We start from the raw sequence: 24,197 nt of genomic DNA on the forward strand, positions 1-24,197 counted from the left end.
GGTAGATTTGTAACTGCAAATAATAAATTACATCAGTGCTATCAAATGTGATCTGTTCCCATGGCTGCCTTCTATTGACTGAAACACGAATTGTGAAATCAGGGATTACACATTGGCTGCACACGATTTTGTGGGAACTTTGTTAGGAGCACCTCTCTGCTCCAATATCGGCACTGCAGTGTTCTGCTACACCTACCTCTTGCTTTTCCATTGCACCTTAGTAGTGTTCTTCAATAAACTTCTTGGTGAATTTGACTCTGCAGAGCTTGTCTCAATATTATGGCTTTCTGCACTACAGTGCAATGTATCCTTTCGAGCTTAGCACACTTTTTAATTACAGGGCTACTTATTTCTCCATACTGTAAATAGGAGCTGCCTCAGTGTGGACCAATAGGCCTGCAATTTTCTCTATCCTTATATATGTTCTTATGCTCAGGTCTAAAAGCATCTTCAAAGAATTTAAAAGTAAGAATTTCTGAATTATTTTATATTTTGAGCTGTATTGGCCCTTTATACTTGAACCCAGATTTCAATAGTTTTTCACTGCAAACTAGTTTATTGTTGTACTCTGTACTCATCCTGTGAGCGGTAGCACAAAAGTATTACACTACACAAAGATCTGAACTTCAGTAGATGTTTAACATTAGCAGTTACAATTTATCTACTCACCTTGTACTATAGTTTTATAAATAACAGATTATATCCTCCCCTGCAACTGCTATACAGTATAAGACAATGGGCATTAGAGGTGGAAATAATATGGAAAATATTTTGGTGTATTTTATTAGTAAATCAAATAATCTTTATATTGTATATGTAAATGTAAAACTGCACATTTTCAGCTAGTTGTAGAATGTAAGTGTACTAACTACATTAACAAGCTTACTTTATACTACATATGTTTTTCTGCTGCTTTTGTCCAAATGTTTGCATATATCAAAGGGTTTTTGTGTGTGTGTGTGTGTGTCCTATAGTACAGTAATTGCATATTTATTAATGTCTTTGTCGTGTGTGTGTGTGGATGGCACTGTCCTTGTGTATTTGTTTGTGTAGATTTGAATAAACAGCTTTGAATATTGTTCTCTGTTATGATGGCTCTATTTGATTCCAGTTGTCTGTCACATGATCGAGGGGCCCAAGAATCGATTTCGTATGTGTGTGTACCGTCCGATGTCACCCAAAGGCCAGAGAGCTTGGTGTGTTGTGGTCTTGAATGGACTTTTTTTTATGTATGTATATATGCATGTTAGTGTTTTAATTTTTAATTTTTATTTATTTTCAATAAAAAATATATTTTTGTTTTACCTGAATTAAAATATTGATCAAATGTTGCAGTTACAAAATAAATCCAGCTCTTGAACTAATGTTCTATACAGTATATAAACATTGAATATATAATTGTATATTTCTAATCTGCATTGCTAAAACAAATTATTAAACAGAACTTTATTTTAAGGTACTGTAGTAGCTTTTTGACATTTTCTATAGCTTTCCGAATACAGCACTACTTTCCGTGTAAATACTACAGAACTTCATTCTTGTACGATTGTTTAGAACAAGATGGCGGTACATCCACATATTTTTCTATGACTCGACATTAGTGCATAATAGAAAAGCATTAATTAGGATTGGGGGGGGAGGGGTAATGTTAGCTGGAGGCTCTGGAGAGCAGCTGTTGGCTGTTAGTGTTGATGGATGTTAAGGAACAGCATCTTCAACAGTTTTGAGATTTAAGCTGCTGCAGTATCTTGAGGTTATCTTGAGATGATTTCAGGGCTTTTTAGTGTCCCCGCGGCCCGGTCCTCGACCAGGCCTCTACCCCCAGGAAGCAGCCCGTGACAGCTGACTAACACCCAGGTACCTATTTTACTGCTAGGTAACAGGGGCATAGGGTGAAAGAAACTCTGCCCATTGTTTCTCGCCGGCGCCTGGGATCAAACCCAGGGCCACAGGATCACAAGTCCAGCGTGCTGTCCGCTCGGCCGACCGGCTAACTGTATTATTACCTCCCTGCAGTAGGCCTTTGAGGTAAATCTACAAAATTGCCCTGCAGTACTTTGCTACATAACTTTTACTGAAGTGGATTATTACAGGAGCTTTAACATCAGTGGCAGGCAAAAGACCTCACAGTAACAAACAGCAGTGAGATTTGATGGCAATTAAATCCTATGGGTTTCATCATTTATCTAGCCGAGGCTCCTAATGTTACTTTGCTATTCAGACCTCATTGCTTTTCCACCACTGCAAATCTGATTCAGCCGCTCTCTGGGGCAAAGTTACATGTGCAATTAATACAGTAAAGACATGCACAGTGCTGCTCTAAGGCAAACCAAACCCACAGTCCCCTAGCAGGAAGCCTCACAACAGGCCTTTAATGTGGATCTTTATAGGAAGCATTGGAGGTGTTGCTTGAGGACGAGCACCTCTGGCAGGCGACAGTCATACTGGAGAATGTCCTCACACTCTTCTGTCAGCTTTAGCAGGAACTGGAATTAAGAATAAAGTAGAAAACATACAAGAATAAGCATTTCATGATGGACGTGGCCATTTATAACACCAATGTGGGGGGATTTGTTTATTGACTTGAGTTGGCGAGTGCGCTTGTACTGGCTCTACTAACAAACCATGTTTGTTTCTATTCTAGACGAGAATTGTTTAGCCTTAAACTTTGACTAACAAATATATAAATTATGACTTCGGTTTACAACCCTTTGTGATGGTGGGAGGAGAGGAAAATGGCTTTGGTAACTGGTTCCCTGTATTTAGCCACAATGAGATAGCAACACACCTATAAATCACATCAGCACTTACAAGTCTGAATGATTCTATTATTCTATTGGGGACCAGAGGCCAAAACCTGGCCTCTTGCAGAGAGCAGTAGATTCATCATCATGATATTATGTCATTTATATAAATGTACACTACGTACATACATTTGATACATGATATGGAGGAGAATGCGTAGATAAGAAATGTACATTATATAAAGCCATTAATGTGCACTGTTTTGGAAATAAAGTAAACCTAATTAAGGAATTTATTTACAAGTTTAAGGGGGGGTTAAAACTTAAAATGAAAAATAAGTTAACATTTGAATGTTAAGAGATATTTAGCCATTGGTGTACAATTTTTACGTGATATTTAGAAACTAGTGTTTAACAACAGTACAAATATTACAAATATGGAAAATAATGTTCACAACAACACAGGTTGTGTGTTGAACACACAGGTTGACGTGTATGATGAGGAAATTTGAGTAAAATCGGTTACATAATGTTAAGCAGGTATTTCTTTGTTTCTCTTAAACTAGTTGAGAGAAGTACAATTTTTAATATTATTTGGAATGTCATTCCACAGTGTAGGACCCTTAATTTGTAAGGCATTTCTGCTTTGGTCAAGTCAAGATGAGTACCGAGAGGTTCCATCTTAGGGCCGACCTCTTTTTATCATTTATTGTATATCGATGACAGATATGAGAACCACATTATAAAATTTGCAGATGACACTTAAGATTTGTGATAAAGTAGGGAGCAAAGATGATATTGAGGTCTTACAAAGAGATCTACATGAACTCCACAAATGGTTGGAAGACTAGCAAATGCTTTTAAACATTGACAAATGCAAGACCTTGCATGTGGGGCATAACAATGCACATCACAACTCTACCATGCAGCAGATTGAAGAGGAAAAGGACCTAGGAGTCAAAGAGTCCACCGGTCATTGAAAGTTGCACATCAAGAAGGAGCTTCAGTAAAAAAAGGCATCCAAGGCTTGTGTGACTTTGGGGTAGTTAACTCATTGTTAATTTCCACTTTCATGGGGGATTACTTTCTGCAGCCCTGCAGTTCAAGGGCCAGATTCACGAAAGCACTTACGAACCTGTACATCTTTTCTCAATCTTTGGCGGCTTTGTTTCCAATTATTTAACAGTTAATGAGTTCCGAAGCATCATGAAGGAGGCTGTTTATAACAATAACAACAGTTGAATGGGAAGTTTTCATGCTTGTAAACTGTTTAATAAATGTAACCAAAGCCGTCAAAGATTGAGGAAAGATGTACACGTTTGTAAGTGGTTGCGTAAGTGCTTTCATGAATCTGGCCCCAAGTCTAGAGGATTGAGGATGAAGGTGTGTATTCCCGTGGTGGTACGCTGGTGGAATCAATGAAAGAACTGCATCATGACTCATTTGGTTTACAAATACAAATATAATACTTTTGTTTAGTTTGCTGTTTGTATGTTTTGGTTCACCCACTTTTCTAGTGGCCTTTTCTTGGTTAGGGGGATCTAGAATCCCCTGCTTCTTGCACTTCTTTAGAGGGGGCCAGGTTTTTGGTCTGTGGTCCCTACTATGCTTACAGTGACTCGCAAGGGCGGATGTGGATTGAATTGGGTGGAATGTTCTGCGTAGCAAGCACCACGGATCCACTATAGACCCACAAGAAGGTGTTACATTACATTAAATGCTGGTTGTATTCTCACCTGAACTCTGTCAACTTCTGCTTTGTGATACTTTTCCCAGTGTAACTTTATTAGCGTTTAACAGTCGTTCCAAGTCGTCTTTGTTACTAGGTTGACTATTAGAGCCCATCTAGATAATTACTATTGTGTTTCTCAAATACTGTACATAGTGTTACATTTACATTACTATATTTTAATTTATTTAAAAAATACTGTACTATCCCTATGCTTTCCATTTCAGTTCCCAGAAATAATGTACTGTAATAAACACAAAATCTATTCCAGCTTTTTGATATCTATGATCTCGTATCAGTATGAATACATGTATAGTACAGTAATAAAAATTAAACCTGTCAGAAATCAGAAACTATATGGTTAATTGAGGTAGCTCAAGTAGTTGCTCAAAGAAAAATCCTTCAAGATGCCTAGTCAGGAGATGCAAAGGTGTTGTCACCTGAACCTTGTGTTGGCAGGCAGCTGTGGTGGTGGGATGTGTGTTGGTAACGGTGGCGAGGATGGTAGCGATCTTTCTATCATCGGTACAAGGGAATGTTTCCATAGCAACACCACTGGAACCATCATTAGAAGTAGCCAGAGTGCTTCCACGCTCCAGTAGCTCCGTTGAGGCCCGTACCAGCTCCAGAAGTATCACGCCTGGGGAACCATGTGCAATTCATGGGAGTATTTTTAACTTCCTGTGTTCTGTTGTGTGTTCCTTGCTGTATGGAATATGCTGTCTGGAGTAATGGGGAGGGTGAAATTGTACATGAAATGGGGGTAATGACAAAAATATCGATGGATGATGGAAATATACATAATGGAGAATTCAGATGGGGAGTGTAGTGGAAAAAATAATGGGGAAGGTGATGCATGTTAAAAGGGGTAAAAAATTAATAAAATTAACTTAAACATTCAGCATCAAATACTGTAGAGTAATATTAATGGATATATACAAAAAAAATTAATGCAAACATTTGTATATTTTCTTACACGAACAAATCAATATACTGTACTAAGTTGGAAATTTATCACTTGCTCAATATTTACTAAGAACAAGTAATCAAGCAAGCTGGTATCTAGAGGATTATCTTTTTTTTTTTCTCTCTCTCTCTATCAGCTATTTTTTTTCCTTGAGTTAACAGAACTCCTAGTCTAATATACTGTACTGTTTCATGACATGAAAAGTAAGCTAAAGTCAACAGCTCAAAATAGCTAGACAAAACATCAAGTAGGTACATTACATAATTCAACAGTCTCATTGTTCAAAATTCAATTGATTTGTTAACGTAAGTAATTTAATGTCACACCTAAAATTCTGTTGAGTCAAACAGAGGCATCAGCTATCACAAAGCAAAGGTGGGCAGAACTAGGCTCCAAAAGAACCGAATTCCTGGATCTTAGTCTATTATGACAGGGAAAGTTGACCCTTTGTCCAGGTAGGCCCAAAATAGGGACCAACAGTTGATTTTACCTGAGTATACCTGAAGGTTACTATCTCTTATTGCCTCGACGGGGGCAGGAAGCTGGCAGCTTGTCGAAGATCCCCCCCCCCATTTTACCTGAGGATTTTTTCCAACTAGATTTTAAACATTTACGGCTTCGGTGGGTAGGTGGTTCCATGGGTATATGAAACCACCCTATGGGTGAAAAAGAATCTCCTGTTTTCTGTCCTACATTGTGGCTTGTTAAGCTCGAAGTCTTTGTTTTTTATTTTACAATTGACCTTTTAAAGAAGTGGTCTGGATTAATATCCTCCAACTTATTTAGTACAGTATATTGTACTAAAGTCCGTCCAGACTTTATCTATCTCAGACATGAGATAGTGCTAATCTCATCTCAATGAGATTAGCACTATCATGTGAGGTTTGTAGTGTTAGTACGAAGGCCCTCAGCTCAACCATTCCTGGTATGAGAGTGGATTTAGTTCTGGGATGATTTTTGTCACTGTGAACATAAGAACATAAGAAAATACCAGTCCCTGTGGCACAGTGGTAAAACACTAGCCCGGGTGCCAATCCTTAATTCTAGCCATTGTTCATCCAGCAGTGAATGGGTACCTGGTTGTTAAATTTATTTGGCAGGTCGTATTTTGAGGAAAATTAGGTTGGACCTGCCCAAAATGCTATGCGTGCTAGTGGCTTTACAAGAATGTAAGAACTCCTGTATACAGTATATAAATAACTAAAAAAAATCAAGGGAACTGCAGAAGGCCTATTGGCCATTACGCAGCAGCTCCTATTTACAGGTATATCCACCCAAACTCATTCATATACATATATGCCTAACCTACCCTTGAAACATTGCTGACCTTTCTCCAAAGCAGCTAGCTATGTCTTTTTGAATGGTGCTAGGATACAGTATCAAATTTGATATAGGAAGAAATTATGCACCAAATAGGACAGAGAGAAGATAAAAACTGAGACCAAGTTGGAGAAATGTCTCAGTGAACATAAGAAACCCTGTGAAATGGAAACCCTGTGTCATCAACAACGAATTGCTCCCCAGCCCTGCGTTGGTGGACTTCAACTATTAACGGCATTAATTTATTTAGTACAGTGAGCCTGAGCTTCAAAAAAATCATAAGGTCAAAGGGGGGGGGGCTTTGACAAGCCGCCGGCTTCCTGTCCTCGTCAAGGCTACTAGTGTATTTGCGGTCCTCGGGTAAATTCAGGTACTTTCAATATACCTATTCCCCCTCTAGTGCTGCTGTGGAGAGGTAATAAAGGACTTCATCAAGCCCAAGCTCAAAAGTTCAGTGACATCCATTTTGAAATGATTGTCTTCTTGAAAGGAAATTGGAGCATTAATTTACTGTTATATTTTTCCTAGTTTCATTACATGTATCCACTTGATTTAATTAAGGATCTGCTGTTTAGGGTTCCGCAGGTTCAAAATGCTATTACAATAAGTGAGCACTTCTAGAAGTCATGCTGAGCTCGCCCATGCTGAATTTCCATCGACAAGTCATGCAACATCCGCTGATGATGATATAAAATATGACTGAAATAGTGTAAAAAGTGAATTATTAGGGATGATCGCGACAGACAGACAGACGGTGGACGGTCGCCATGGGAAGGGACATGTCCGCTCCCACACTGTGATAGTCGGCAAGGCGGGTTACACTAGGAGGTCAGCGCACATCCTCATCCTGTACATCCTGTACAAGATGGAGGTCCTCCCTGTGTAATGGCCATTGTCAGATGGAGCACCACCAAGCCTGAGCCACTCCACAAGACACCCAAAGCCACTGCGACCCGTAGAGGGGGGGAAAGTACAGGAACTCTGCAGACTACTATGGTCCAGAGGCGAGATTCACGAAGCAGTTACGCAAGCACTTATGAACGTGTACATCTTTCCTCAATTTTTGACGGCTTTGGTTACACTTATTAAACAGTTAATGAGCTCCGAAGCACCAGGAGGCTGTTTATAACAATTACCATAGTTGATTGGGAGGTTTTCATGCTTGTAAACTGTTTAATAAATGTAACCAAAGCCGTCAAAGATTGAGGAAAGATGTACAGGTTAGCAAGTACTTGCGTAACTGCTTCGTGAATCTGGCTCCAGGCAGTTAATCGTCTCCTGGAGAACCTCAAACTCTCCACATAAGAACATAAGAACATAAGAACATAAGAACAAAGGTAACTGCAGAAGGCCTATTGGCCCATACGAGGCAGCTCCTATTCTATAACCACCCAATCCCACTCATATACTTGTCCAACCCGCGCTTGAAACAATCGAGGGACACCACCTCCACCACGTTACGCGGCAATTGGTTCCACAAATCAACAACCCTGTTACTGAACCAGTATTTACCCAAGTCTTTCCTAAATCTAAACTTATCCAATTTAAAATAAAAAATAAAATAAAATGTTTATTTAGGTAAGGTACATACAATAAATTTTTACAAAGATTGGTTGACTTATAGGTAGAGCTAGTACATACAATGCTTAAAGCCACTATTACGCAAAGCGTTTCGGGCATGATAAACTTAAATGACAAGCTTAATACTAATTGAGCATAATGAGTAGAATGAAAACAAGAAATGAAAACATAGCTGAAAAAGCAGCACAAATACAATTATGTCGACAAACAGCGCTCTTTAAAAAAAACAGACATTGGTTGACAATAGAAGGGTAAGGTAGGTTACAGGGAATTTATTAGGTATAGCTTCGTTTTTATCTAAAACTGGTTGAGAGAGGTACAGTCCAATTTATACCCATTGTTTCGTGTTCTGTCTTGTGTTGATATTTTTAATACCCTATTAATATCCCCCTGTTATGTCCATTCATCCACTTGTAAACCTCTATCATGTCACCCCTAACTCTTCGCCTTTCCAGTGAATGCAACTTAAGCTTTGTTAATCTTTCTTCATATGAAAGATTTCTAATTTGGGGAATTAACTTAGTCATCCTACGTTGGACACGTTCAAGTGAATTTATATCCATTCTATAATACGGCGACCAAAACTGAACTGCATAATCTAAATGGGGCCTAACCAGAGCAAGATATAGCTTAAGAACCACACCAGGTGTCTTGTTACTAACGCTTCGATTAATAAATCCCAGTGTCCTATTCGCCTTATTACGAACATTCATGCATTGATCCTTTTGTTTTAAATTCTTACTAATCATAACTCCCAGATCCCTTTCGCAATCCGACTTCGCAATCTCAACACCATCTAGCTCGTATCTTGTAACTCTATCATCATTACCTAGCCTCAGAACTTTACATTTATCAGCATTAAACTGTATTTGCCAATCCTTTGACCATTTCAAAACCCTATCTAGATCAACTTGAAGTGATAGTGAGTCCTCCTCCGAATTAATTTCCCCACCGATTTTCGTATCATCGGCAAATTTGCAAATGTTGCTACTCAAACCTGAATCTAAATCATTTATATATATTATAAACAACAGAGGTCCCAGGACAGAGCCCTGAGGTACTCCACTAACAACATTATCCCACTCTGACTTAACCCCATTTATACTAACTCTCTGTTTCCTTTGGAATAGCCATGCCCTAATCCAAGTTAATATAGCACCCCCAATACCATGAGCTTCTATTTTTTAAATTAGTCTTTCATGTGGCACTGTATCAAAAGCTTTGCTAAAGTCAAGGTATACAACATCACAATCCTTACCACTATCAACTGCCTCAACTATGCTGGAATAAAAAGTTAGCAAATTTGTTAAACATGAACGGCCATTTGTAAAACCATGTTGCGACTCATTTATTAATTTATGTTTTTCAAGATGGAGACGAATTGTATTTGCAATTATTGATTTAAGTAACTTTCCCACAATAAACGTTAGGCTAATTGGCCGATAGTTTGACGCAAGTGATCTATCTCCTTTCTTAAAAACTGGTATCACATTAGCAACTTTCCAAAACTCTGGCACTCTGCCTGACTCTATTGATTTATTAAATATGGTAGACAGTGGCTCGGAAAGCTCCTCTTTGCATTCTTTAAGCACCCTGGCAAACACTTCATCCGGCCCTGGGGATTTGTTTGGTTTGAGTTTTTCTAATTGTTTAATTACATCCTCCCTGGTAACTGCTAAACTCGTCAACCTGTCCTCATCCCCACCCACATAGACTTGTTCGGCTGAAGGCATATTGTTAAGTTCTTCTTTAGTAAATACAGATATAAAATATTTGTTAAAAATACTACTCATCTCCTTGTCATTATCCGTTATTTGACCTGTCTCAGATTTTAATGGACCTATCCTTTCCCTAGTCTTAGTTCGATATAACTGAAAAAACCCTATAGGATTTGACTTTGCTTGCTCTGCTATGCGAACTTCATAGTTTCTTTTTGCTTTCCTAATCTCTTTTTTAACATTTCTAACCAGTTGTATGAATTCCTGTTCTAAACTGACTTCCCCATTCTTAATCCTTTTGTACCAAGCTCTCTTTTTACCTATAAGGTTCTTTAAATTATTTGTTATCCACTTTGGGTCATTAGTATTCGACCTATTCAATTTGTATGGTATACTACGTTCCTGTGCTTTGTTTAGAATATTCTTAAATAAGTTATATATTAAATCCACATCGAAATCCCCTTTTACGTCACCTGTCGCTGGGTTCATGTCTCGCTCCAAGACCGGCCCACACCCCATACCCAAGAGTTTCCAGTCTATTTGACCCAAAAAAATTCTTAAGCTATTAAAATCAGCTTTTCGAAAATCTGGCACTTTAACAGAATTTTCTCCTACAGGTCTATTCCATTCTATGCTAAATCTGATTACTTTGTGATCACTGTTCCCTAACTCACTCCCTATTTCGATGTCATTAATTTGTGTTTCCCTGTTAGTTAACACTTTCCCTGTTTCCCTGTTAGTTTCCACCACCGAGATCTTAGCACAGATATTGACCTTCTCTTCGCCAGCGTCTGACTTGCAGAAGATATTCACCACCGCCGCCACGACCACCCTACAAGACGCCAGCCTCACCCTTCAAGCCACCACGACTCTACCTGGCGGACAGGACCGGGTTTGTCAGGAACCTCAGTTCTTGGATCACCGACTGCGGCGACGACGATGACATCCCCGCCACCATCAACACCCAGAACCCAGACAGTTAGGCGCGGTCGGTCACAGTGAGAGGGTGTGTTACCTGCAGTTCCAATTGTCTTGATACTGAAAATGAAAGGTGTAATGAGTGAACTGCTGCTAGTGAGGGAGCTATGTGGAGCTCTGGAGATAGAGTTGGATTCCCTATGAGAGGAGCTAAGACAGAGGAAACAAAGATGGAGAACAGCAGTAGAGGGCCTACGTCTTGGAATATCGTAGGGGACAGGGGTCTTAAGAAGTCTCTGACGAGGCCATCTACAGCTGTCATCATAGACTTCCAACTCATTTGCCGTGCTGGAAGATGAGTGCTGTAGGAAGACTGCAGTTCGCTCGAAAGGCAAGGCAACGAAAGGAGCGCTGGTCCCTCAAGGTACTCACAAAGCAAAGGAAGCAACTAAGCGAATTTTGGTTGTGGGAGATTCCCGGGTGAAGTATTTGGATAGAGCTTTTTGTGCCAGAGATAGGGTGGGACAGATTAAGAGTTTGCTATCCGGGAGCAGGAATTGGTGATATTGTTAACAACATGAATAATATTATGACTGGAAATGGGAACAAACCTCATTATTTGTATCAGTGCCAGTGGAAATGATGCAGGACGAGTTAGGAGTGAGACACTGATACAGAGGTTTAAAACAGTCATAGAATTAGTTAGGGGCAAGGTAGGAATCCCGATCAAATGTGGCATTCTTCCAAGAAAGGGAGTTGGAGGGCACTTGGTGTCAACTGCCGACTAGGCAAATATTGCAAATCAAATGCACTATCATTCATTGATAACTGGGAACAATAATATGGAAGAAATGACATGTATGCTCGGGATGGGGTGCATTTATCTAGGGCTGGGGTTCTTACTGTTGTTAACTCGTTGGAACCTGTGGTTGGAGGGGTTTGTTTGGGTTTAAACTGTTAATAGATAATGACATGGGAATTAATATGGGAAAAGAAGGCAATAAAAGTGTGTGTTGGTGAGGAAAAAAACTTGCAAAAATAAACAGGGAATGAGAAGTGCCTCAAAATAACAATTCACTTAGACAAAATTACACGAACAGTTGGAGTCTTAAACAAAATAAACGATTTAAATGCTCTTGTCTACATATAAACAATAGATATTGCACTTATTGAAATATGGATGAATGTAGAAAACAGAGAACTATTAGCTGAATATCAAATAAACGGATTTAAACTATTTCACACAGATAACTATATTAGACGAGAAGGAGGAGGAGTATCCATATATGTTAGGGAAAATTTGAGATGTAATCTCAAAGAGGGAATCAAAACAGCCCACACACAGAAACTATTTGGTTATAATTAAACGAAAAAGCTAAAAATCTTATAATTGGAGTTATACAGCCCACCAAACTTAGACGGAATGGAAACACTGCCTCTATGGAGTGAAATATCTAGAGCAGCTAGGTCTAACAGTATTTGTGTTATGGTTAGAATGGACCCCCTCCCCCATATGCCAAAGACTGTCTTAAACCTCTGTATCAGTGTCTCACTCCTAACTCGTTCTGCATCATTTCCACTGGCACTGATACAAATAATGAGGTTTATTCCCATTTCCAGTCATAATATTATTCATGTTAACAATATCACCAATTCCTGCTCCCGGATAGCAAACTCTTAATCTGTCCCACCCTATCTCTGGCACAAAAAGCTCTATCCAAATACCTGGGAATCTACTACAACCAAAGTTTTCTTAGCTGCTTCCTTTACTTTGTGAGTACCATGAGGGACCTGCGCTCTCACTGTTGTCTTGCCTTTCGAGCGAACTGCAGGTTTCCTACAGCACTCATCTTCCAGTCTCCGTGGTGTAGTTGTAAGACACTCGCCTGGCGTTCCGCGAGCGCTATGTCATGGGTTCGTATCCTGGCCGGGGAGGATTTACTGGGCGCAATTCCTTAACTGTAGCCTCTGCTTAACGCAACAGTAAAATGTGTACTTGGATGAAAAAACGATTCTTCGCGGCGGGGATCGTATTCCAGGGACCTGCCCGAAACGCTACACGTACTAGTGGCTGTACAAGAATGTAACAACTCTTGTATATATATATCTCAAAAATCTTCCAGCACGGCGAATGTGTTGGAAGTTTTTAGGACGTTCGTAGGCGGCCTTGCCAGAGCCTTCTTAAGACCTCTGTCCTTTGCGACACTCCAAGGCGAACCCTTTCTAATACTGGTCTCCTCCTTTGTTTCCTCTTGAGGTTGTTCCTGCTGTCGAAGCTCCTCCCGTAGAGAATCCAACTCTGTCCTTAGAGCTCCACATAGATTCATCAGTTCCTTCACTACACCTTCCATTATTACTATGGTAGCACAATCGGAGCTCCCGGTAACCCACCATTTGGTCACCATTTGGTCCGGGAGACATCTCCCGTCAGTCACGCAGGGTGCAGTCGCACCTCCACAGATCTCCACAGATGACTCAAAAGGGCCACCACTTACGGGCTATTCATGCCCGTGCCACCTCTTGGGTGGCTTAATCTTCATCAATCAATCAATCCCGGTAACACACTCTCACGGTGAATCTCTGCGCCTGTTTGTACGAATCGACGAGGTAGGTAACCAAGGGAAAAGGCGACAAGAGCCCCTGCTATGCCATCTACGTTGCCATCGCGAAAGGCAAAAGACAGTTCAACGGCAAAGCCAAGATCAAGAAACAGCTGTAAATTCAACCGGATAATCCGCACCAGGAACCGCGCTAAGTACCCGTAGCCCATGTTTGTCCACGCCGTCTCCATGCAAGACCACACCGACCTTTCCACGCTGAAGAGGTGGAAAGACCCTACGACCCTGCCTTCTACAAAAGACACCCGGAGGGGGGCAATCCGCACTGACGACCCTGAATGCACAGAATTACCAGAAATACGGTGCGCAATAGTCAAGCACCGCCTCGAACAGTAGGCTGCAAACATCGGGGCCGACCCTTATCTGGGACAAATAATGCGAGCAGCCACGAACCAATCCATTCACCAATCTACAGCTGCAGCTCCTATCAAAGGTGATTGGACCACCGAGCTCTATGTCTCCGACTGGTTCCTGATCCTTGTCCTAGTCTTCCATCCCCTGCGTAGCTGCCTTAAGGTCCTTGGAATTGGAATGGAATTATCAGCCTTGACAAAAAGATTTACTGTACACAGTGGAAATAGAGAAATAACTTTGAATTATACAAGTGGGTTACAGCTGTTAGTCAAAATTTTGTATTTAAGTGCAGTGCATTACTGAGACGCGAATTATCAGTAGGCCTAGTGGTTATGTGAAGTGAAGGCTTGAAAATAAGTGTAAATACTATATAGTTTTATAAAGGGAATGATAGAATCCTTGTATAGTATACACTGTCAACAGTATTGTACTACATTATACTGAACGATACAATATAAGCGACGCAGAGTATAAACTAAACTTGGATGACGTAATCTTCACAGCTTCGTGAAAGGATCTTCACAGCTTCATGAAAGGATCTTCACAGCTTCGTGAAAGGATCTTCACAGGTTCGTGAAAGGATCTTCACAGCTTCATGAAAGGATCTTCACAGCTTCATGAAAGGATCTTCACAGCTTCGTGAAAGGATCTTCACAGGTTCGTGAAAGGATCTTCACAGGTTCGTGAAAGGATCTTCACAGCTTCGTGAAAGGATCTTCACAGGTTCGTGAAAGGATCTTCACAGGTTCGTGAAAGGATCTTCACAGCTTCGTGAAAGGTAAGTCACTTTGTCAATTTTATTACAGTATTACTACATATTAATTATTTTGTTCAACAATAGCCATACATTAGTAATGCATGATAGAGCTGATAAGTTAGCCAAAGAATCTGCCTTTAAAGGAGCCGTTGAGTGTAACCTTGGATTGTCAATGAGCAATCTGAGAGCAGCAGTACACCGAGAACTTCAACAAGATCTTGTAGATCTGAGGCAAAGTGAAATTGACACCAGTAATTTCATCTATCATCATACTATCATGCAAGAGGAGAAACACATATATGGATCATCCAATAAAATCAGCAGACTTCTAGATGTTACTACTGCTCGGCTTAGACTCGGTTACAAGTATCTCTGGGAATTCTCATTATCTGCTGATGTAGATCTGACCAAATGTAAACTGTGTCAACAAAATTATTCGCACACCCTCCGTCACTATGTGATGGAGTGCGAAAAGATACGTGAATTTAGAGACAATTCTATAACCAATGTTCCAGCGATGTGTCAATATTTCATTCAAAATGATCTGCTACCAGAAATTTTAGCCAAATATCCCCAGTTTGCTAACTGTAGGTAGTAACTGAGTGATTGTAACCTATCCACCGCTGCCCACTGGATGGGGGGCGGTGTGCAGGACAAACATATAAATTGTGACACTAGCTCTCCACATATGTCAGTTGCTTAATTTAGAACCTGTACTTGAGGTCGATCTCGAACCCATTGTTGATGTGATGACTTATATTGAATTTTGTAACTAGCTCATCAAGATTGTAACTTGCTTAGCTAAATGAATTGTGGGGTTCAGTCCCTGAGCCCATTATGTGCCTCTGTAACCCTTTCCACTACCGCCCACAAGATGGGTATGGGGTGCATAATAAATGAACTAAACTAACTAACTAATTAGTCCGTGTAAGTATATTTTCTGTCATTAGCACAGGAAAACTGAACTCACAAGATGTTCGTCTTAGTACTTGGTTAGTGCCAATTAAGTCTCAATCACCATTGAATGGCTGCCACAGCCTATGTCGTAACTAAAAATAAAAAAAAAACATCACCTGTACAGGGTCAAACAAAACACTACGTTGAGATTTCTCATTTCCACATTTCTCACATTGAGAAAACACTAACAATCATTGATTGATACACTTGAAATATTTCGCAATACAAAGGAATTAGCCGACTTTTCCTCCCATTTGGAATTGATCAGTTTTGTTCTTATTAATAAGTTTAGGTATACATAGCAATGTGCTGCTGCCCTATTCTGTATGGAAGCTTACACAGTGGAGATCAACAACTAGCTATAAGTTCATCTAATACTCCCATCTCACTGGATGGTTTGTCATACAGATCTACACCAACGTTCACATATCAACTAGGTGACTGCACAGCTAGGCGCAGCTAGATGTAGTTCCTCACCTAGGAACTAGGGGCCAAATTCACGAAGCAGTTACGCAAGCACTTACGAACCTGTACCTCTTTTCTCAATCTTTGGCAGCTTTGTTTACAATTATTAAACAATTAATGAGCTCCGAAGCACCAGGAGGCTGTTTATAACAATAACAACAGTTGATTGGCAAGTTTTCATGCTTGTAAACCGTTTAATAAATGTAACCGAAGCCGTCAAAGATTGAGAAAAGATGTATACGCTCGTAAGTGCTTGCGTAACTGCTACGTGAATCTGGCCCCAGGCGAGCACATCAGCTGTGAAGTCTCCCAGGGGTACGAACGCTTCCCACGCCAGACGATTCGACAAAGCTCGTTTTCTGTTGGTTCAAAACGTATATATTGTGACCCTACGCTGTATTAGCGTAAGTTAGGATGTATTGGGCTCATTTGGGTTGGTTAGATTGATTTGGGTTAGGTTGGGTTGAGCTAGGGTAGGTTAAGTACGTTAAAAAAAGATCCGCTGGCGAATCGTCTTGTGTACGATGTGACTTATACCCTTAACATTTCTGCCTAGTGGCTTTACAAGAATGTAATTACTATGCTATGTATCCTCACAATCCCAATGTACCTTCTTGTATATATATAAATAAATAAATAAATAAATAAATAAATAAATAAATAAATAAATAAATAAATAAAACTTGTATCCAGTAGCCGACCGGTGGCTTAATTCATTGTTGGCGCCTCACTAAATTGGAACGCAATTACATACTGGAATTATACAGTAACTTTGTACACTCTATACAACTTTTTAGGTGTTTTAGCAAGTGAAAAGGCTAGAAGGAAATGTAATTTTTTGTTTAATAGTTGTATATTATTTGGTTTTAAACTTTAAATGATAAAAATTTTATATTAAAGATATCTTCAACTGCATATTTCAGTTATATTTAATGTAAGGACCGAGAACTGAGTCGACCATAATTACTTTTTTTTTCCTAAAGTCCCCGACCCCGTGGCGTTGTGGTAACACACTCGCCTGGCGTTTCGCGAGCGCCTTGAGCAGGGTTCGTATCCTGGCCGGGGAGGATTGACTAGGCGCCAGCCTTTACCTGTAGCCTCTGTTCACCCAGCAGTGAATGGGGAACCTGGCTGTTACACGATTTGGCGGGTTGAATTCCGGGAATAATTAGAATTAAGGACCTGTCCGAAACGCTATGAGTGCTAGTGGCCCCATATATATATATATATATATATATATATATATATATATATATATATATATATATATATATATATATATATATATATATATATATATATATATGTCGTACCTAGTAGCCAGAACTCACTTCTCAGCCTACAATGCAAGGCCCGATTTGCCTAATAAGCCAAGTTTTCATGAATTAATATATTTTCTCTAATTTTTTTCTTATGAAATGATAAAGCAACCCATTTCATTATATAAGAGGTCAATTTTTTTTATTGGATTTAAAATTAACGTAGATATATGACCAAACCTAACCAACCCTACCTAACCTAACCTAACCTATCTTTATAGTTTAGGTTAGGTTAGGTAGCCGAAAAAGTTAGGTTAGGTTAGGTTAGGTAGGTTAGGTAGTCGAAAAGCAATTAATTCATGAAAACTTGGCTTATTAGGCAAATCGGGCCTTGCATAGTAGGCTGAGAAGTGAGTTCTGGCTACTAGGTACGACATATATATATATATATATATATATATATATATATATATATATATTTTTTTTTTTTTTTTAAGATTTTTTTTGTACCACCTCTAGCTGGAAGAAGGGGGACCCATAGCCTCGGAGGAAACCACGCATAACGCATTAGAGGGAATGTTTAGATCCCCTCCAATACAGTTTCTGTGTGCTTTTCTCCTACCACCCCCTTCCTTTTTTAATTTTTGTGCTTTATTATGCATTTGATGGTTACAAGATATACATGGGTTGATATATATATATATATATATATATATATATATATATATATATATATATATATATATATATATATATATATATATATATATATATGACAATGTCAGACCACGGAGGAAAAATGAAACAGGAAATTTCCTTAAGTACTTTCGTATATTAAATACATCTTCAGAAGGTCCTTCCTTCTGAAGATGACTTGGACCTTCTGAAGATGTATTTAATATACGAAAGTACTTAAGGAAATTTCCTGTTTCATTTTTCCTCCGTGGTCTGACATTGTCACATTCTTAATCACGTGTTTATTTTCGTGATATACACACATATATATATATAACTGAAAACTCACACCCCAGAAGTGACTCGAACCCATACTCCCAGAAGCAACGCAACTGGTATGTACAAGACGCCTTAATCCACTTGACCATCACGACCGGACATAATGAGGTGATAGCCGAGGCTATATGAACCACCCCACCGCCGGCACTCGGATAGTTATCTTGGGCATAGCATTTTACCAAATCACCTCATTCTTTGGGGCACACGTGAGGAACACAAATGCGAAATTTGTGTTCACAAATTTCGCATTTGTGTTCCTCACGTGTGCCCCAAAGAATGAGGTGATTTGGTAAAATGCTATGCCCAAGATAACTATCCGAGTGCCGGCGGTGGGGTGGTTCATATAGCCTCGGCTATCACCTCATTATGTCCGGTCGTGATGGTCAAGTGGATTAAGGCGTCTTGTACATACCAGTTGCGTTGCTTCTGGGAGTATGGGTTCGAGTCACTTCTGGGGTGTGAGTTTTCAGTTGCATATGTCCTGGGGACCATTCAGGCTTGTTCGCATATATATATATATATATATATATATATATATATATATATATATATATATATATATATATATATATATATATATATATATATATATATATATATATATATATATATATATATATGTGGACTATATGTTCATTGTGGTGCACAGGTAGCACAGGTACCTGAAGTGTGTGGTACTGTATGTGTGGTACCTGATGTACTCACCTAGTTGTACTCACCTAGCTGTGCTTGCGGGGGGGTTGAGCTCTAGCTTTTTGGTCCCGCCTCTCAACTGTCAATCAACTGGTGTACAGATTCCTGAGCCTATTGGGCTCTATCATATCTACACTTGAAACTGTGTATGGAGTCAGCCTCCACCACATCACTGCCTAATGCATTCCACCAGTTAACTACTCTGACACTGAAAAAGTTCCTTCTAACGTCTCTGTGGCTCATGTGGGTACTCAGTTTCCACCTGTGTCCCCTTGTTCGCGTTCTGACCACGCCTTACAGTTTGTTCTTGTCCACCCCTGTCAATTCCCCTGATAATTGCTTATAGACGATAGCGAAAATCTTACCAACCTCTAAACTTGGAGAGGCCAGGGTCGACTTGAGCAGCCAGCCCCAGCAGCTCCTGGGTCAGGGCCACCACCCGCAAGAGGTCATCCACACTCACACCTGTAGGTCAAGGAACATTACCTTTGTGGCTAACGTGGATCTTAACTGATCTTTCCCGAGCCCAAAACCTAGCTTAGATGATTGCTCAGAAGCGGGCACTCTCTGTCTGTTCTGTCTATCTGTTTCTCTGTTTCTCTGTCTCTGTCTCTGTCTCTGTCTGTCTCTCTCTCTCTCTCTCTCTCTCTCTCTCTCTCTCTCTCTCTCTCTCTCTCTCTCTCTCTCTCTCTCTCTCTCTCTCTCTCTCTCTCTCTCTCTCTCTCTCTCTCTCTCTCTCTCTCTCTCTCTCTCTCTCTCTCGCCAGTTAATAAGGTTCACATTTAAAATCCATAAGATCTACCGTAGAGAGCGTATCTACCTCTGACCCATTTCTGACCCAAATAATTGCACCTATCTTTCTTCCACACACAGGTACCATTTTTCAGCATTGAGTAATGTGTTTCCTAAATTATCGTACCGAAAACACACAAATTCTCAAATTTGGGAATAAAATACTCCCGGGGGAGTGGGGGGAGGGAGGGGGATTTTTCCCTTAGGAGGAAAAGGACTTGTCAGGGAAAACCCACTTCTTTGGGTGGGGAAAATTTACCTGATAGTTTGGGTGTCATGAGAGCCAGTACCAGGGCGAACTTCAGCTCAATGGTGATGTAGTGCTGGCCTCCCAGTACCCTTGTTAAGTGCGTCACTGTAGCGTCTAGGGCAGTTGCGTCTTCCTGCGGCACGCGGCTTGCTGCAATTCCGGCAGCTTGAAGTAAGGAATTTAGGGCGGGCGAATCCACGGCGGCTCCGCAAGCATTGCAGACCCAAGCCACTTGGGGGTCAGGAGCGGGCACCAGTAGGCCGCCCTCGCACTTCCGACACGACACGGAACTCAAGTGTGAGCCCAGTTCTGTGGGGTCGACGCATCGCTCACAGGTGCAGGTGAAGAATTTGGAGGACTCGATGTACGCCGCCCTGGCGTGAGTGCCCCAGAGCGTAGGGGCGTAGGTGTTGGTGATGGGGGCGCCCTCTGGGATGGCCGCCAGAGAACGGACGATCAACACACCGTCTTTGTACCAGTGCTGTGTGTTGGGCAGACAGGAGTGGTTCATCAGCGCCCCCAGCGGGAAGAGTGCGCGACCTCCTCTATCTCTGGCGAGGCTGATTACGAAGCAGTTGGTGTCAAAAATCCCACACAATTGCTGCATCACTTCCGAGTTGACAGGCAGCCCCATGTCCCGCTGCATTGGCCGTATCACCTGTTCCTCTACCAAACGACCAACAGGAAGTTTCCTTCGATTTTCTACATTACTTTGTAGAGCTGCGATAACCGCTCCCACGCCTGGTAACTCCTGTAGTAGCAGCAGCGTTCGTAGTGGAGACAGAAGGACATTTAGCTGCTTGATCATAAACCTGTTGTTTGGGTCTTGTTGCAGTCCTAAACGTTTCACTATATTGCATTCTTTATTTGTATGGCATATGCCGTCACAAGGGGGCGTGCAGCGCGGGGCGCCGCACCCTCCACACCCTCTCCACGCCTCCTTCAGTATACACAAGCAGGCCAGGCAGGTGGGCCCGGCTTCAAGATTCGGAGAAACCACTAGCGGTGCCTCCCTGAACACCACCTCCCCGGCACTGATATCCTGCGAAGCTACCAGGAATCTTCCTTCCGTAGAAGTCCTCTCGATCCTCACCGCCGCCTTGAAAGGACCTCTGGCCAGGGAATCTACATCATTGTTTCAGCGTTCGACGACAGGGCGCTTGGAGGTGTATTCTCGCTGTAAGCGGTCAGTAAAAGTGCTGGATGGTTGGCTCTTGTTCTGTAACTGGTGCCAGGACGGATTGCTGGGTGCCAGAGACGACAGGTAGGACTGGAGAGCCTCCACACTCGCATCCATTTCTGTGCCGACAAAAGTTTTAATATTAATAATTTTCCCATTTAAATTAGAAGTTATAATGTAGTTAAACAGATAAACGATTTTTGTTTGTAAATTTACCCAAAGTTAAGACAAATATACTCATGTATGCATGTACGTAGACACTGTAGACCCGACCTCCTAACACCGTGTCGCATTTTGACCTTTACCTAAGGCCAAAAACGGATATATATATATATATATATATATATATATATATATATATATATATATATATATATATATATATATATGACCGAAAGGGTAAGATTAATGGTTCTAACATGAATCTTCTCAACATTTCTTACGTTTTTCTACACTGTCGAGGGTAATTGAAAAATTAACTTTCCAAAGTTCATTTTCACAATTTATTTATGGTCTGACACTTAGAAGCGTTTCGCAAAAGACTTCTTACATTTTCAAAGAAAAATTTTACATACTCCGTTTTCATGCTTATATTCGTTTTTGGGTGAGGTGACGGGACACGAATGTTTTTGGGTGAGGTGATGGAACACAAATCAATGGGTACACTGCGCATTTTCTCCTCTTGCTTCTGTGTTGGTTCGGGGTCTTGAAGTGGGTAGAATGTAATGATGTATTAATTGGCTGTTGATTGTTGGTGTTTACGTTTTAATGTGATGTGCCTCGCTGATGTCAAGTCTCCTGTTATCGTTGTATCTGTCGATAATTTCTGCGTTGCTTGTTAAGATTTCTCTCGTGATGGTCTGATTGTGAGAGGAGATTATATGTCCCTTGATGGAGCCCTGTTGCTTGAGCATTGTTAATCGCCTAGAAAGAGACGTTGTTGTCTTGCCTATATACTGAGATCTTTGGGGCTTACAGTCCCCAAGTGGGTATGTGAAGGCGTAGACGACGTTGGTTTCTTTGAAGACGTTCTGTTTGGTGTCTGGAGAGTTCTTCATGAGTAGGTTGGCCGTTTTCTTGCTTTTGTAGTAAATTGTCAATTGTATCTTCAGATTTGCGTCTGTGGGGATAACGTTCCTATATCTTTCAGGACACTTTCCTCCATTTTATGAACCGTCGAAAAGAAGTTCCTGTAAAACAGTCTAATAGAGGGTACAGGTGTTGTGTTAGTTGACTCTTCAGAGGTTGCATGGCGTTTCACCTTTCTTTTAATAACGTCTTCAACATAACCGTTAGAGAAGCCATTGTTGACTAGGACCTACCTTACCCTGCAGAGTTCTTTATCGACTTGCTTCCAACCAGAGCTGTGAGTGAGAGCACGGTCGACGTAAGCGTTGACAACACTCCTCTTGTACCTGTCTGGGCAGCCACTGTTGGCATTGAGGCACATTCCTATGTTCGTTTCCTTAGTGTAGACTGCAGTGTCCCGCCCCTCCCTGTCCTCACATGCCCCCCACAGCTCTGTCCTCGAGGGCAGGAACGCCACAGGTTGCTGCTAGACAGATGGGCTGCCATGTGTGTGTGTCTGCGGTCCTCTGATGCTGAGGACGCGCCAAAACCTTCACTATTGTCCACTGTGACGTGGGAAAAATGTACATGACAGGAGGAGGGGGGGGGGGGGCTAGGGGGGGACTATACCCGCCAAACACACACCGGAACTACGACGTTGGTACAACGTTCGAACAAGTTTTAACACTTCCTAACCAGTTATAACAACCAATATAGCAAGTTGTAACAACATTCTAATACGTCATAAACAGGTTAAGCCAAGGTGTAATAACTTTATTACAAGTTGTAATAAGCGGAAAATAGAGACAGTTACGGTTTGTGTTTCCAGGCTATCAGGGTGGGGGGGGGGGGGGGGGAAGCACCAAGCCATTACGACTGTACCTGAAAGGGATCAGGGTTAGGATTTGGGATGGGACGGAGGGAAGATATGGTACCCAACCACTTGTGGACGGTCGGGGATTGAACGTCGACCTGCATGAACCGAGACCGTCGCTCTACCGTCCAGCCCAAGTGACTGGTGGAGAATTAGGGCGTTTCGGGGCACTCAAACCCCTGAGTCACACCGCTGACAAGAATATCACTCCCTCGCATGACTGAAAGGTGTCATGCAGACTTCAAGAGCGAATCATGAATGGAATTTCCTTGTCTACAAGTTTGTTTACATTCCCCTAATCTGAGGGGAATCCCCTCTAATCCCCTAAATCTCCCCTCTAATCCCCTAAATCTTGCCTCACAGGTTTAATAGAATTCTGTGAACAGGCAATACAAATTAAACACGGAAGAGAAAGGTAGAGACAGACTGCATATTTTGGAAGTGTCAGAAAGCCTTTGACACAGTATCCCAAAGGAGACGTGTCAGGCCAACACTCTCCAACTGCTCTCTTCTACATTTGATGAGTTGGGGGAGCTTCTACAGTCTCTTAACACAGGGGAACATTTATGGACTGGTGCCTGTGGAAGGGGGCGTGTATGGCCCAGTGGTTGGAAAAGGAGAGGTAAGTGGACCGGTTCTTGGGGCGGGGAAGATGTTTGGACCGGTACTTAGAGGGCAGAATATGGCCCAGTGGTTGAGGGAAAAGAGAGGTGTATGTGCTAGTGGTTTGGGAGGCATGGAGGGAGCTGTCGTTCCTGGTGACGGCGCAGGGGCGCGTGGTCTGGGATGGCATGCCGCCGGGGGTAATGACTGAGGCATCTGTCAGTCAGGTGATGGAGCTGTCATGGCGGCCGTGGTGACACCATCCACCTGTGGGATTCCGTTCATATCCACTGCTATATACAGCCACTAGGAGGGCCGGCCCGGCCCGGCGCCGCG

The 24,197-nt window shown here is 41.4% G+C and overlaps 1 protein-coding gene across 1 annotated transcript; it reads right to left on the reverse strand.

Moving 5' to 3' along the window:
- Positions 1-767: 767 nt before the first annotated feature.
- On the reverse strand, positions 768-22,885 carry LOC123753599 (SET domain-containing protein SmydA-8). The gene is given in 5 exon segments (XM_045735574.2): positions 768-2,486; positions 4,914-5,113; positions 19,464-19,559; positions 20,146-21,435; positions 22,639-22,885. Coding segments are annotated over 4 exon segments (1,686 nt in total). The 5' UTR covers positions 21,434-21,435; positions 22,639-22,885; the 3' UTR covers positions 768-2,384.
- Between the last annotated feature and the right edge of the window lie 1,312 nt (positions 22,886-24,197).

Source organism: Procambarus clarkii, chromosome 6 (assembly GCF_040958095.1).
Source record: "Procambarus clarkii isolate CNS0578487 chromosome 6, FALCON_Pclarkii_2.0, whole genome shotgun sequence".
NCBI lineage: Eukaryota > Metazoa > Arthropoda > Malacostraca > Decapoda > Cambaridae > Procambarus > Procambarus clarkii.